At 37.8% G+C, this 16,998-nt stretch overlaps 1 protein-coding gene across 2 annotated transcripts in view; it reads left to right on the top strand.

The window, feature by feature from the left end:
- The window catches only part of PARG (poly(ADP-ribose) glycohydrolase), a 61,474-nt gene extending 44,476 nt beyond the window's left edge, over nucleotides 1-16,998 (top strand). For both annotated transcript variants that reach the window (XM_032695126.1, XM_032695125.1), the window contains exons 13-18: nucleotides 309-456; nucleotides 5,912-5,990; nucleotides 6,754-6,862; nucleotides 11,411-11,516; nucleotides 15,489-15,617; nucleotides 16,255-16,998. In XM_032695126.1, the coding sequence (XP_032551017.1) occupies nucleotides 309-456; nucleotides 5,912-5,990; nucleotides 6,754-6,862; nucleotides 11,411-11,516; nucleotides 15,489-15,617; nucleotides 16,255-16,424 (741 nt within the window). In that variant the 3' untranslated portion in view covers nucleotides 16,425-16,998. The remainder of the gene's footprint in view (nucleotides 1-308; nucleotides 457-5,911; nucleotides 5,991-6,753; nucleotides 6,863-11,410; nucleotides 11,517-15,488; nucleotides 15,618-16,254) is intronic.

The following is a 16,998-nucleotide window of genomic DNA, read 5'->3' as shown; positions in this document are numbered from 1 at the left end:
ATGTGTTTTATTCTTAAATATGTGCTCTTCAAAGAAAACTCACAAAAACCTGGATTCAGAATATTTGAGATGCAAAACTTGTTTTGCTGTGTAATGTCTCACTTGTCTTAAGTTTTCTGAGAAGTGGAATGGAAAAAAAAAAGAAAGACATGATCATGTTAGTCAGTCCCTCTGCTTGTATTTTTAAGTGATAGTAGCAGATTTCAACAGAATTATTGAATTTGTACAGGACTTTATTTACCTTGGTAAATGAAAGGATTTTACACCATTTGCTTATCTCATAATCCCCCTGAATGTATTTTTGTTAGGTTGATTTTGCAAACCGTTTTGTTGGAGGTGGTGTGACTGGGGCAGGACTAGTACAAGAAGAAATTCGGTTTTTAATCAATCCAGAACTGATTGTATCGAGGCTCATCACTGAAGTCTTGGATCACAATGAATGTCTTATCATCACAGGTTGGTCTTTGCAGAAAATGTTTCACATCTAATTCTGATTTTATATATAGAAAATATATTTCAGGTTGAAGTTTAGTATGTTTAAATGCTTTAGGGATAAAAAAGAAAGAAGGAAAAAAAAGTCAATACTCATTTGACAAAGAGCTTCCTACTTTATCCCACCCCTTAAGACCATGTTCCAATAGATGCTTTGTGAAACAGGCAAAAAGAATAAAAAGTGAGAGCAAGCAGACAGAACTTTTTTGTCCTGAGTGTCTCTAGCTAAAGAATGCTGTTGGACAGTATAGGTGACAGCCACAATTCCCAGCTATTAGCTGGTCCCAACTATCAGTGGGTAATGCTTCTGTTAAAGGATGGGCAATTTTTGTTCCTGTCTGGAATTTGTAACATTTGGTGTGATCAGTGGGATTGAAAACTGAGAAGAGGAGCTACCTTCTGGTTACCTAAAAGGGGAGGAAGTGGAAGAGGAAAAAATCAGCATCTATTAAAAAAGGGTAGAAAGTCAGGAACTGTCTCTTAAGGATTTTGATCCTGTAAGTTACACACATGTATTTGTGTTGCTTGTGAGTTTGCAATTACAACATCAAAAACTTAACTGCTTCTCCAGTATGTTGTTGAGGGGCTGTGCATGTCCAGTGCTTTGCTGAAAGAGATTTCCTTTTTCTGTCCAGAATAAAACATTCTGGAATGTTTTATTATCCACTGGATCAAAATAGTTTGCATCAAAAGACCAAATGTCACTGTTAAAAACAGGAGTGGCCCAGGTCACACCATGTGTGTCTGGGTTCTGTACACGAGAACAGTGAGCATTTCTCATGACTGAAAAATAAAATGATGCTACAATACTTTATTTACTCTAAAGAATAGCTGTACAGAAAAAATATATGATCAGAGAGATCCTGTGGGTAAATATTGTAATAGATTATATTTTTCAGTCTGCTATAGTAAAAATATCGTGTTTAGGTACCTGAGCTGTCTCAAAAATCAAGAAAAGTCTATCTGTAGCACTTCTTTCTCTCACAGGCATACACAGTAGAAAATTGAACTTAAATCTTGCAAGTCTTACTCTCTCCTGAGTTATTGATTGTACTGGGCAGAACATCTTTTGTTTTCAGTGTTATACTTGGTAATCTTCTTAAGACAGTGTTTTATTTTGTTTTTCCACCCTGCCAGAATTAATACCTTTTCTGTGAAAATTTTTTGATAAATTGGCTTTTGTGATTACCTTTTAAAAAAATGAGTCAGAAAAAAAATTCTTGGCTATCCTTCTGTTGTATATTTTGGATATGATACTGTATTAACATATTGAAGCACTGTTCTCTGGATGAGGGGGGTAAAAATAGAGCACAGCTATCAATCTGAGTAATAACTGATGGGGGAAAACTCTAAATGAATGTTTTGAAAGACCTTCTTCCATTCCCCTGAAAAAAAAAAAACAACCAGTGATTTGGCATGGACAAATAAAGGTGAGGACGTTTTTTCACTGCAGGAACATTTAGTTTTCTTGAGTACTTTACAGTGTTTTGTAATTAGTATTTGTGATATGGTGTTCTTCACTAATGGAAATATCCATTCCATCACTTTTATTTAATCCCTGGATCTCTTCCACCTTGGTGCTTAGCCAAGTCTCCCCTGTGTCACAATCCTCTTGATAAATTACGTTCTTTGTGATGCATCTTGACTCAGTGGCCTAATGGGTATAACTGTGCAGCTTAAATTTGCAGAGGAGTCCAAGAAATTGGGAGATAAATTAAATTTGTTGTGATTGCACAGTATCTGGTTAATATCACTGCTGTAATGAATATGGAACTGGTCAAGCAAACAGTCAAGTTCTTCAGCATGGACATCTGCCTAAAGAAATGTCAACAGCAATGCCAGAGGTTCCCACAGCTGTATTTCTGGCAGAGCTGTAAATGAATGTGAGTAGTTTTCATTCAGATTTTTTTTTCATTCTGTTTTTCCCCTGTTTGAGCTCACATATATTCAGGCAGGCATTAAGAGCAATGAAGCTGTGTTCCATGTTTGCTTTGAATCTGCAGATGGCCAGTCTGGACCACATCTTAGCAATGCATTTTTAGAGGCTTCTGACCATATTACCCAGGCAGCAAATGAGATCAGATAATTGGTTCAGCTGAAAATTTACTCAGGGGAAAATTGTTTTTCAGCTGGATTTAGCAGGCTGATCGTACCAGTGTCAGGAGAGCCAGAAGACTTAAGGTGGTGCAAGATAAGGATTGGAAGAACTGACTGAAAGGGAGAGAAGGACCTTCCCCTCACTTTTGACACTAAATGTGCCTTTATGTTGGTGACTACAAAACTATACTCTTGCAATTTTCACATCTACTTTTTATTCAGTGCTAGTAGTACTGCCTCTCCAGAGGTAAAATCTCTAACTCATAAGAAATACTAGAGGAACACTATAGTGGAGTTTTTCCCAATCCCTGGAAACACTATAATACTATACAAGTCATATGCAAATATAAAGCTGGACTGTGGAGTCTGAGAAAGGTCTATTTGTTGTTAGTAGTAGTTGCAAATCTTTCCAGGTTGATGAGATCCCATAAACACCAACACTTGGCAGTTTCACTTTTTGCCTAATGCTGTAACTCTTACCAGTTTCACAAAGTATAGGTTTTTGAATGGTACTTTTATATAGATTCTTTTGACTTTAGGTAGGTTTTTTTAGGTTTTGTAGCTTTTTTTTCAAGTTCTGATGGAACTCTACTGTTATGCATTATTTGTAGTTTGCCTTTTTTTACCCCTTTATTTTTTTTAATAGGAAGAAAAAAGATTCAGCGGAAACTTTAGCTGTCCAACTTATCCTGTACTGCTTCTATTCTCCCAGAAACAAAAGTTTATATCCCAGTAGTTCAGAGGCAGAAGTGCTGCCGGTTGAATAATCATTTTTGTTTTACAAATTTCCAGAGCTTCACTTATGAAAAGTCATTGATTTTCATTAACTTTGGGCTTCTGGAACATGACTTTAGAGTTTGTGTGATTTCTTTGAGTTTCTCTGCTATTGATTTTTTTATAAATGTGTGTGCGTTTGCTTGTTTGTTTGTTTCCTGGTGCTTTTGTCATCAGACACTACAATTCCATAAAAATTAATGAAAACAATGAACATTGAAAAACCCAGCTTAATACTTTAACTATCATTTAATCTATCCTGGTACAATATCTTGATAACCTAGTGTTTTCTTTCCACACATTAGACACCAAAGGAAATGCTTCCTTCTTGAAGCTGGAAGTTTTGTTAGATTGTCCTCTAAAGAGAGCTCTCAGAAAAGTCACATGCTTCCCTTGTCTGTCTTTTCTTGCTGTATGCTCGGACACTTTTTCCAAACATATCAGTAAAACTGAATTTTATGTAGGTCAGGAAGAGTCTTGCTGAAGGTTGATAGCCTGCAATTCAATTAGAAAGCTGATTTCTGAATATTGAAGCTACTTGTGGTTGTCCTTTGTGTGAGGGCACGGACGTGTGTGAATACATGGGCATACTCTGTCATCCACAGTTTTGAGATGGTTTTGTATCAGGAAGTGAACTCTTGGTGAGGAATCTTTTACCATCCCACTCATTTTGCATAGCAACTTCTCAAAATAGCCTGGAGTGGGGTTTGTGTGCCCTCAGTATGATTAATCATCTAGACAAATCTAAATAAATAATGAGTGGATAATAGGGCAGATGAGTTAAAGAAGCGCTGATAAGCCTTGGCAGTTAAAATTAATAAGGATAAATGGAGAAAATGTCTTGAAGGATATGCATAATTTTAAACAGTTTTTAACAGCTTGTTTCCTATGCTTGAGACTACTGAAGGCCAACATTCAAATTCCCTTGTCAGTGAGGTTTAAAGTTAATAGTTTTATGGTTTTGATTGTTCAACTTTAATTGTTTTTTTATTTTAGAGATTGGAAAACTAGATTAAATTGAAACATTTGTATTCTCAGGGTATTGCTGATCTACACAATAGTTAGGCACTACTTCTGTCTTAATAGTCAGATGTTTTGTGCTGTCAGCTTGCACTTCTTTCTAAAATCTATTTTTTTCCTGTTCTATTTATAGGCATAGCTGGTGTCACTAATTAAGGGGTTGCTCAACAGTTCTCTTCTTACTCTTACTGTTTATAACTTGTGCCAATTTATACCTGTTAGAACTGAAATTCTCCCAACAAGTTATCTTTTTCAGTCCCTACTTCCAAATTCAGCTGGTGTGAGCTCAGAACTGGGGGAAAAGTTGTGATTTTTCTGTGGCATTACTTCAGGAGTATTTCTTTGAAATGTTTGTGCAGTCCCCAAGTTTCGAAGCAAGATCTTCAAGCTCTACAAAATGAAGTGAAAGACAGTCTTTCAGAAAGGTTATGATCCTTGTTCTCAGTTAAGATGTGCTCCTTCTTGGTCTTGGGATAAACCATTCAAAAGGAGTTGGTAGAGCAGAGCACAGTAGCTGAAATTCTGGTGGCCTTAATAAGCTGCTTTCTTACAGCCCTTCATGCTTGACAAGATACGCTGTTGGACCTTTTCAAGAGCAGCCAAGTGTGTTCCAGACCGTGTTTTCTTGGGTCCTTGTGGTTTTACAGAAGTGGCTTGTGGTGCTGACCACTGCAGCTGAGAACAGTGGCCTTTAGTCCATTCAGTGCCATTAATTGCTGTGAAATCTGACAATTCCTGCCGGGAACCATAGTGCAGAAATGATGCTGAACAAATGTAAAACAAAACAAAAAGGAAGAGATGTATTGGGCAATGACACTACAAAGCTTTAACAGTCCCACCTATGCTTGTGTAAGGTTGCCCTCAAGAGCCTGTAGGGCAACAACTTGGGTAACACTGGCATGTTGGAAATCTGTTTGGTTTCTGACCATCAGGGTTTTCTTCAGCTGTATGGATTTCATTTTGTTAGAGAAATAAAACTTGTTAGAACAATAAAATGCATAAACATATAGCTCACCAAATACATTTGAATTTCTTTATATTTTTCTTCTCATGTTTCCTAAACTGTCAGCCTGGATGTTTGCTGAATTGTGTTGAAGTGAGGCTGCCACATTTTTAATGGCAGAGTGACTGTTACCATTGTGTTTACGGGTAGTAAGTAACCTCAAAAACAAAAACAGAAAGGCAAGATGCCATCACAGTTCTTGTTAACCAGATACTAGCTGTTAAAACTTTAAAGATGACAGGCAGTGTATTGGGAAGCTATTGAACTAGGGAGTGGTGAAGTTGAAAACTGTCTTGTTGCTATATGCTGGACAGCAGACGTAGATCTGCACTTGTCATGTTCTGTGGTGGATGCTACTCCTCACCTGTGGGAAAGGAGCTTTACAAGAAGATCTTGTTCTCTGTTTTCCATTGCTTCTGGGAGCTGCATGTTCATTGGGAGAAGCAGTGATTGCTATCAGAGTTTCGCCAAGTGAGACAAATATGTACATATTTTATAAGTAATCTGGAAAATCATTTGTTTCAGGTACTGAGCAGTACAGTGAGTATACAGGCTATGCAGAAACTTATCGGTGGGCAAGAAGCCATGAAGATAAGACCCCAAGGTAAAGTTTAAGCGAAGGAACAAGTAAATGTTACAAATTTAATACCTTGGTGCTCTTAAGTATTTCCTAGCATTTGCCTTGATAGAGTATTTGACTGCTTGATGCTACTCTCTCCAGTAGAGCAAACAAGTTAAGAAAGTTATATTAATAATAAGATGTTAATGCTAACAAGTGGTACCTGACCATATGTCGGTTCTTAGACCAACATCTTTTATAGTTGTATGTATTTAATCCACATTTTTGTTAAGATACTGACTGAACTGTGGATTGTAATGCCACAAGAAGTTTGACAATGATACCTCAGGTGCAACAGTGCAGTTCATGTATGGCAAAATAAGATTTAATATCATGAATCTGAGTGGAAAGATCTGAGCTCTTGAATTTATTTCTCCAACAATGTTGTTATAGTGTATACAAAATATTATTCATTTGGTAGAGAGACATACACAATATACTCATTTAAATGTAGGAGGAAGACAGACACTGGCCTTGCAGTGTTCTGATGTACTTAATAAGTAGTGCTGTGTAATTGGATTTGTTTCACGTTTATGCCCAAATTTATGGTGCAACCTGTCTCACTTCTGATGCTGCTTTCCTTCCCAACCCACAGAGAGAGAGAGCACTCCATTGTCTGTTAGGAGTTCACCTTTTTAACTGCTTCTAACAGAGAAGCTTTGCAGAGAACTACTCATTTTGAGTTCTGGTTATATGGCCAATATTAAACAACTAATGTCATCTACTTTTCTTCCCCCTCCAATTTTAGGGATGAATGGCAACGCCGCCACACTGAAATTGTTGCTATAGATGCATTTCACTTCAGACGTTTCCTTGATCAGTTTGGTCCAGAGAAAATTAGAAGAGAGCTCAACAAGGCCAGTAACTTCTTAAATCAGCCTACAGTCTAATGTTTACAGTACCTTTTCAAATATTTTTGTATTATTGTCTTCAGCTAAGGAAGTTCTTGCTTAGTTGTTTCTCATATAAAAAAAAGATGAACTTCAGGGTTTTGCTATTCAATGTTAAACACAAGATGGTCAAATATAACTCCTGTCCTTTGAAACACCATTCAAAGGTATAAAATACTTTTAAAAATATAAATGAAACTTGCATATATGTTTTGTTGACTCTTCCCTATCCTGCTTCTAAATGACAGGCTGAGAGTTGGCATTCTTCAGCATGGAGAAGAGAAGGCTTCAAGAGAGAGGCTTATTTCATCCTTCCAGTACCTAAAGGGGGCTTAAAAAAAGGAGAGAGAGGGACCTTTTATACAGGCAGATAGTGACAGGACAAGGTTTTAAACTGAAAGAGGGCAGGTTTAGATTAGATATTAGGAAGAAATTTTTTACTGTGAGAGTGGCAAAGCACTAGAACAGGTTGGAAGCTGTGGATGCCCCATCCCTGGGAGTGTTCAAGGCCAGCTAGGATGGGACCCTGAACAACCTGATGTACTGAATGTCATCCCTTGCCATGGCATGGGGGTTAGAACTAGATGATCTTCAAGGTTCCTTCCAACTCAAATCATTCTATGATTCAAAATTATGATATTAAGTTCTCTTCCTGTGCTTTGCTCTGTTGAATCCTGCTGTGCAGTCAAGGTGAAGAAGGAGGTGCCTCATGTTTTAACATGGTGACAGTTCATAGATGTGGTGCCACTTCCTTTTCTTGCACCTTTCTTCTCTGCTCCTGGGGTATCGACATATTACCTGAGAGTTTATCTTTTCATATGTTGATGACTTCTTGAGTTCAGATCCAGCTGCTCATAAATCCCCATTCTTTATTTCCACAAGAGCTGTAAGGGTGGTTGCAGCTGGATATGTGTATATACATGCCAGTTAGAGCGTACAGTGTTCAGAAGCCTGACAAATCAGGCCAGTTTTAATCCTTTAAACGAAACTTCTAGACTGACATTCGAGACCAGCACACTTCCTACTAATAATTATTAATCATTATCAGTGTGTATTCAAAGTTGTCAGTCCTTGACCTTGCCCTGAGTTATCTGTGTGTATACAGAACTGCACTTCCTTGATGGTCCTTGATAGTCTCAGACATCAAAGTTGCCAGGCTGAAGAGCTCTTTGACAAGGGAAGCTGTAACTGTGGTGGACATGTTTTTTCCTGTCCTCTGCCTATTTGGGGATTTTGTCCTTAAAGAAGATATTTGAGATGGTTCCCAGCCCTTGGTCTCTGCCCTGGACTATGTGCCGCATGATGTTTGGAAACACTAGGTTACTTTCCCAGCCATTGCAGGTGCTTTAACATTTGCATGGCTGAGATTTTCCTGTTATTTGGTTTTCTTGTTTCACTGCTGCTCTTTAGTTGAAGTTAAAGCAGTCTTTTCCCAGGTTTTGGGGTTGTACTTTTTCAGTGACTAGTAATTGCTATCAGAGAGCTGTTTATAGTTAAGAGATCTTAGCTTTCAACCTGTGTCCATGTTTTCAAGACCTCTGCTGTTATCCCACACACAGATTTTATCTCCTAACATGCTGTATCTGGAATCAGTCTCCAGTTCACATAGCAAATTCTTCTAAGCTGGTGCAAATACTGCTGGGCTGGAACGAGGGCCTTGCCTGGCTGGTGTGAGGCACAGGTGGTGAAAGGCCTGTTACAGCAATGGCAGTGCTATTTTTACTGAGCAGTTGAGTACAAGAATGGTAATTCAGTTATGCTGTATCAGTGTGCTTATGTTTGGGTTCAGAATGTGCTAATGATGCAGTCTCCTTAGTGTCCTTCTACATTTAGAGATGCAGCATCTGCTTTAGCTTGGGTGCTGAATATAAGGGCTCTGTGCTGCAGGTGTTAAAGCCTACTGCTTCCTGTAGTATAGCAGAGTGTAGAATAACATAGGATGTATTTTAAACAAATTCAAACACAGGAGTAGGCTGCCCAGATTCTCAGCCAGAAGAGGAATACATCCCTTCAAGGTGATGTACAGTGCTGAAGGACTAATTTAATTTAGTTGTAAAACCTTAGCATCTCGACTAAAGTAACATTTATCAGCTTGTTTCTTCGTGGTTGATAATGAAATTAGCCCTGAAAAAGACAGTTAAGTACATTTTGTAAATTTCACTGATATCTTAGAACAAAATTCAAATTACCTACATCAGCGAATTTATGATCTGCCTACAATTTTTAGTTTTATTGAGTGAATTTGGATTTTTAAAATAAATTATGGTAGATCAGTGCAACTTTTATAAAGTGTATTGGTTTGGCTGATGTTGTTTTATGAGGACTAATGTGGTATTTAAAGAAAATTTTAAGCCTGAGTTAATTCTCTGCTTATTACAGTAAAGATTTGATCAAGCTTATTGGAGTTTCTTCAGTATTTTAATTATTCAAATATTTTTTTCATGTACTGTGGTGGAGTTTTCCATTTCATTTAATATTAACCTTAACAGTTTTCTGTGGGTAAAAGCAAGTTGATGGAATAAGCTGCAACTGCATTTTTAGTATAAGGTAATAAATCAGGACCCATATACCCCAGTATATGCAGACAGGCTTTGAAATACAAGTATTAGTAAACAGAGCTCAGGATCCAGAAGTTCTTTTGTTTGGCTGTCATTTTGTTGGACACCATGAAATTATTGAGAACAACCTCAAGTGATTCTTCTTAAAATGTATATCTTCTTATAACTGTGTATGATTTCTCTAAGATCGTTTGTCTTAAAAGAACCAGATGTTCATTCCCAGTTAGTTTCCTCAAAAGTTAGATGTCTGAGGCTGACCCTTGTTTTTGGTTTAACCCATACCCAGAAAACAAGATTAATATGTCTGAAGCCAGCTGTTCAGAGTAAGAAAAAAATGAATCACTGTATCTGATTTCATCATGAAGGTTTGCAGATCTGTGTGTAAGACATGTCACTGTTCTATCCTTCCACCCCTTGAAATGATTGCCTAGTAAAGACTCTTGCTAGCAATGATTTCTCCAGTTAAAGTTGCACTTTCCAAATCCTAGGGAACAACTGACTTATAACTGGACTGGCAATCCCACTCATAAATGTCATTAAGACTATTTTTATAGTCCCCAATTAAAAAAAAGGTGCAGCTTCATATTTGACAAGAAATGCTTCCCTAAGAATTATGATATGCAGAACATGTTTCAAACGGTGCTGAATGTGAGAATTATATGTAATAGCTTTATATGAAAACAAACCAATTGTAAGCATCACACAACTTCAAGTATATGTTCTCTCATATTATTTAGAAGTTGTTACAACTTAGACCCAGATTCTTTTATGTAATTTAAAAGTAACAGCTTTTCTGCTTCTGATAGGGAAGCACTGCACAGAAACCTTTCATATTCCTGCATTCCTGGGTGAAACTTATCTAAAATATTGATGCATTGTCTCTTTAAAAAAAAAGTGATGAGTTTTCTTTGTCCTTTGTTTGCTGTGAAAAATCACATGGGAGCACTTACTTAGATATTTTTCTTCATTGCTGCTGAAGTCCTCCCAAGTATTTGCTGATGACTTATTGTGTCTGATGAGACAGGTTTTGTTCTCTGTGTCCTGGTAACTTGAGAAATACATGCCTATTAAGTAAAAGCTGAAAAGAAAATGGCATCCTGTTGCAACATCAATCCATTTCCCTGCTGGGAGGATGGAATTTGAAGAATTATTGTCCCCACAGCCAGTGTGCTGGCTTGCTTGGCCTATGAGTTTAGTACAAACTTGCTTTGGACAATAATCACGCTAATGGCTCTGACTTGGAAGAGCTGCATGCACCTGATCATGTGTAAGTGCTCATTATGTAAACTCTGAATCAGGGCACCCTGCTAAATTATAACCAAATTATAACAAAAGTCTGAATTTGCAGCTTAGATCAGATTGGAGTGAAACTGTGGGAACTTCAGTCTGTATTAGGTGGTTGTACCAACTCAATACATTTTTGTACTGTTGAAAAACTTCCCAAAGAGATTTATCTTTTCTTCTGTATATGGAAGCACCTGCCTTTACTCAAGGTTTATTAGTGAATATCACACTTTCTCCTCCTACCCTCATTTGTTTCATTAGACCTCATTTTGTATTTTATTTTGAATTCTGAGGAATTTTGGTGATACTGGATACAGCAGTTCAGCTGTTATGTAATCTAAACTGGCCAAAAAGCAACAAACATGCTACCATCTACTGTTAGTTATTCTCTGCTCTGGATATCCTGATAAGGTACCTGTAGCTGGGGTGAAATCCCTGGGACTCAGCACTTGTATCTTAATTTTTAACTTGGATCCAAATAAGGCAAAATTCTTCTTGCCTTAAATGTTTTTGTTACTGATCTTAAATTTAAAGGAAGACTAATGGTATATTGAAGTAGTTTGAATTTGGCATTGCTAGAAGACAATCCTGATTATTGTTGTCATCTTACTGTTTGAAAGTGTTGCACCAGACTGCCTATCAAATTCATCTTCTGCCTCTTGTCTGCATGCAGGCCTACTGTGGCTTCTCTCGACCCAATGTTCCACCTCAACATCTCTCTGCAATAGCCACAGGAAACTGGGGATGTGGTGCCTTTGGAGGGGACTCCCGATTAAAAGGTAAATTGCAGAAATTTCCTTATGTCCAAATGAATCAAATAACTTAGATTTTGATCCTTGGCCATATGTTTTCGTTCAAGTACATTTTTTTTGTTTTATTCTAATTAATACATTTTAGCCAAGAATTGGAATAGTAGTTAAAATGTCCATAGAACTGGTTCATTAGCTTTGAACTTTAGGCCATGAGTAATGTGGCCTTAAACAATAAAAAAGCACACTGCTTTTATGTGCTGTTTTCAGTTTAAAGTGTGAGGTAAGTACGTGATGGTAAAATGCTGGGTTTAGAGGGACCTGTAGCACTGAAACCTCCAAAAGCATAGATACACAGTTTTAGTTCTCAAAAGAACATGTTCATTGCAGTTGTCAGTCATATAAATCAGTTGGCCTTTCTGGAGCAGACTTTTTAGATTATGTCTGAAATTCATATCTCTGCAGAGCTGTTTAAAGTACCTGGTAATTTGCAAGGCTTCACAAATTTGCTGGCAATGCTTAATGTTTAGTTTTGCTCCTTAATATATTGCTGTATGCCAGAGAGGTTTCCAGTCACTTAGACATGCTTCTTTCTTTCCTGACTTGCCTGTTATATCACTCACTTTCTCATGTTCTTTTATATTTAATTAGAGTATTTATAATGCAGCAGATATCACATGCCTACATTCATTTAAGACCTTTTCCATCAAGTCAAGAACTGATGGATCCTGACATGTAAATTGATACCCTGACTCATATAGTCCTAAGTAGAAATACACATTTTTCTTTTTTCCAGACATTTGGAGAGTATTTAAAATTTTCTTTTCTGAATGGCTTTAAGTAGCTACATTGAGACAAACAATCATCAGGCTCCTAGCTTCATTAGCTTTCTTTCTTGATGTGTTTTATTCATTGAGCATCTATTTTTTTCTCAATGCTCATTGATTTCCTGACAGTTGTTTTTTGATGTCCATTAGATAAAATGGGCTGCCAAGTGCAGATTGTCAATACCAGAAGCAGTATTCACTGCAGGATCTGAGCATATTTCGTTTGTGTTAGGGAGGTTTAATAAACACTTTAATTTGCATAAGGTCTTTGTCTTGGGTCTCAACTTTCATATCCCACGTATATTTTTTTTTAATGTGTGGCTTTCTGATGAAACTATGGCTCATCTGATTTAACCCATTATTTTTTCAACACTAGATGTGTCTTTTAGAATAGGGGTTGCTCACTGCATCACTGAGTCCAAGTAAATAGCTTTTGTTGTCCACAGTGGCTTGATAGTGTATTGGAATGACAAAATAGTTTTCATAGTTTAAAATGTTACTTTTTGATCTATATTCTCAAATATCCACCCTTGTCCTTTAAGAATTAATATCTGGATCTGTAACAGAGCCTTTCAGAACCCCCAAAATATTTGATGCGATTGGATATACCCAGATAAGTGCCATAATGCACTATGATATTTCGTCATGATCTTTTTGAGTTGCAAAAGTTGTATAAAATATGGTTTCACTCAAGACCACAAATGATGCAAAATCTTAAGTCTTCTTAAGGGAGGAAAAAAATAACCTGACTTGATAAAAAAGACCTGGTATGTAAACAAGCCAGATTCCAGCTAAGTTAGGGAAATTTCTACAGAATTTCAGTATAAACTCAAGACTTTCAATACTGAAAAAAACAGGTTTATATAATCGGGAGAAGTTGGAAGATCTTGTCTTGCTTTTGAAACCAGAGGATAATTTAGGAATTAGTAGCTGCTGGAGCTCTGTGCAACTGTCTAAACACTGGAAAAGTTTTTTATTGAAAATGCAAAGGAAGTGATCTGATGAGGCATCTCATAAATACATAAATTTAACTTCTGTCGGTTGTGAGAAAGTGCTCCTTAGCTGACTTGCTGTTCTTACTTATGAAGTTCACTAGGAAGGGTGCTTTAAGAAGGCCCCTGTAGGATTAGTGGGAGGAGAGGAAAGCAGGCCTCTGGCCTCATGGAAATGCTGCTGAGGTGCTGCCGTGGTATTTCTGGGGTCCTGGATGTGCCTCATGGGCAGCGAGTGCCGGGTGTTGGCCCCAGCGTGGCATCGCTGTGCCTGCAGTGGGAGTCCAGCTCTGCTGCTCTCCCTGTGATGCTTCTGTCTGTATCAGTAGCATGGAAATTTCACATGGTGTTGTATATCATTAATGTCCAGAAGACTGAGAGGTCTGATTCCTGACAGAAACTTTGGTCCTAGTTTCATAAGATTTACAGCAATTCAAAATAAACAGGAGGATATTTTTAATATCTTCTGTAAAGTGAAACTGCATTGTTTGTTTGGAATGAATAATAGTATTCATTAGGTTCTGTTCCCCTATGCAAGCCAGTTAATTGGACTCTTTAAAAGCAGAACTACTGAAGCTTTACTAAATCCACAGCTGGTTCAGTAGTTTAATTAAAATATCATTCCCAGATTGAGATTAATTTCACATGTGAATCATGCAATTTATAATTTTAGCAATGGGTTTACAAGAGGGTTTTTTTGATTAAAGAATGCAGTATTTTACTAGGTCTCTGTTTAAAAATGTGAAAGATTCGTTAGCTATGAACAACTTTCTATTTAGCTTCCACTAGCAGGTGGCAATGCAGTATGTATGCTGTTTTATTTAACATTAATCTTTACAAAGACAATATTAATCACATTTTAATTAACTCTACTTACTGGGTAGAAAAGGAAAGAATTAATATCAGAACTATACCAGTAGGCTCTGAAGTAAGACAAGCTGCAATAGATTAAATAGTTGCTGGGGTCCATTATTTGGACTGTTGTAACGTTCCCTGGAATGAAGGTGTGACTGATCACTTGCCTCTGTGACACTCCAGCCTCGCAGGACTGGTTGGTGAAAGACCTGTGCTGGTTGGTGAAAGACCTGTGCTCTTTTAAGTTTGGTGCTACCTGAGTCCTTGTTCTTCTCTTTCTCGTTCTTGGCTCTGTAGTCTGGGGCCCTCCCGTGCCTCAGCTCTGGCTCTTGGCAAACCCTTCACTCAGCCAATTCAGCTGCTGTTCTAGCAGAAAACAACTCCTACAACTTTTCTGCCAGTTTGGTAAATGGAATCAGCACAATGAGATGTTTGAGTACCTGAGAACTGCAGAAGAGTCAGGAGGTGGGTAAGAAGTGGACCAGAGCCACTTTCTCCAGTTGCAGTGGGTCATTAGCTTGGCTCAGCTGGACTGTTGATCAATACCCCACATCACTTCTCAAGATGAATCTTCAAAAACCTGTTTCCAAAATAGGAAGCATTTTCTTTCTTCTCCAAATAGAAGAACAGAGTCTTGTCTATATTGTAATGTTAGACATTGACAAAACTTGGGATGCAGCTTGGTCCAGCGAGTGTGACAGAAAGCTGGAGGTTAAATAACATGAATTGCATTCCTGGCATCAGCACTCACTTCCTACAGGTCAGCCTGAGCCCATTGTATTCCATGCTGCTTGTCTCTGTTACGGGTGTGGTGGACACCGTAAATTGTGCAGTAAGAGGCTGCAGAACCACAGATTTCCTCTGGGAAGCTAAAGTTGGGTCAACTCCTGCTTTGCATAGCTTACCTAGGGTTGGCTCCATTCCTGCTGACAGGTGGCAGAGCATGGAAATGGTTTGTACCCCACTGTCTGTGGCTCAATGCAAGCAGCTCAAACTAGGATGTGAGATGGGGCTCTGTTGCCTTGTGCTGCCACAGGCACTTATTGGATAATTAGTGGCTGAGTCCTGGCACAGACCAGAAGAAACCCCTCTGAGTTTCAAGCACATTGTTTATCTGCAAAGAGTGGTTGTTACTAGCAGAATACTTCAGCATCTGAGCTGCAGTGCCCAGTATTCTTAATTTTAACTACCTGTTGTTCAGATTGCTTTGCAGTGTTCACCTGGAGATGGGTGCTGTGATTCTTTGGTGTAAACTTAGGCTGTGTTTTTCCCTTCAGCAAATGGTTTAATCCTGTATTTATGTGTATAATCTCTTTTGTTTTTTTCAGCCTTAATACAGATATTGGCAGCTGCTGAGGCTGGACGTGATATTGTTTATTTTACCTTTGGAGATGTGGAGCTGATGCGGGATATTTACAGCATGCATACTTTTCTCTGTGAGAAGGGCCAAACTATTGGTGAGCATAAAAAAATATATCCTTGCAGCAAAGAGACTTAACCAACTCTATAAGCAGAAATTTTCCAATAGGAATTATGGTCATCAAGTCCTGAACACAAGCACATAGGTCTTGGCTTATTTGTATCTGTTTCCAGAATGGGGAACTCTTCTGATTCAGGGTCAACAGTGTAATCTGTTAGAAGACTTCTGGAATTCTTTCTAATTCACTTGGGAGTTAAGCTGTAGAATCTGGAAAACACAGATATATGTCGTAGGTAGAAGGTTTGCAAAAGCTTTTAATATAACTCAGCAATGGTTTAAAAAGGGAAAAATCTGCTTACACATTCCTGATACAGATTTGTCTTACAGTGTAATTGGCAGTACATTTGTAAGTTATGTGTATGCAAGCCCAGTGTTGGGCTAGCTGGTGCAGGAAGTTGAGGGAGCCCATCCTCTGTTCTGAACAACCTGAAGCAGTCACATTCCCATTACATGGCTGTCTGCCTCCTCTACCACTGCTCATTGAGAGAGACATTCCTAGCCACTATGTCTGTGTGCCTGTGCATTGCTAGCCTTCATTTGCAATCATGCATTGCTCATATGGCATGTTCTTACATGTTTTTTAATTACTTCTTTTTTGTTTTGTTTTTTTTAAGGGGACATTTATAGGCTGTTGCTGAGATACTACAATGAAGAATGCAGAAACTGTTCCACTTCAGGACCAGATGTCAAGCTGTACTCTTTCATATACAACACCATTGAGTCCTATGCAGATTCTACTGATGATGATGATGAAGAAGAAAAAGGGTTGTGCTTTGAAGATTAAAATAAATGTATCTGATCAGAATAATGTTTATCTCCTCCCACTGGTATATTGTGTGAAATGCTGGACATAATGAATGAGCTGGCTTAACTCAATCTATATTTACTGCATTGGTAGTTATGTATAACATTCAAACAAAAAAACTCCAAACACCTTTGAGAGACTAGATTTATTTGTTTGGTTTCATACATGAAAACCTTGTTCATGTGTGTACAGAAAAATTTCTTTGGTAAGTCTGGATTGTGTTATACCTTGTTAAGTAAAATATTTTGGTACATGTGTATTTCACTCAAGAGATTGCTGAAAGACTTTAGAATATTTCCCTGTACTCCTTTGCCTTTATTTTTCAGAACTCTTATGCAGATTCCTTACACAGACTCAGAGCTGGAGTGCAGGCAGCCATGGAGCTCTGGGATGATGTCAGAGAGAAGCGCTGTAATGATTGTTCTTGCTGAAAATTGTCATAATCCTTAAGACTACCATGGTGCCATCAGTGTTCTTACCAAAGTTTTCGTTCGTTTAACTTAAAATGTCCTGGGTTTAATCTATTTTTTTAATAAATGGTTAAAAATTGAAA

The sequence above is a fragment of the Chiroxiphia lanceolata genome, chromosome 8 (assembly GCF_009829145.1).
Source record: "Chiroxiphia lanceolata isolate bChiLan1 chromosome 8, bChiLan1.pri, whole genome shotgun sequence".
NCBI lineage: Eukaryota > Metazoa > Chordata > Aves > Passeriformes > Pipridae > Chiroxiphia > Chiroxiphia lanceolata.
The sequence above is the reverse complement of the archived record's forward strand: the minus strand, read 5'-3'. Positions and strand labels throughout refer to the sequence as shown.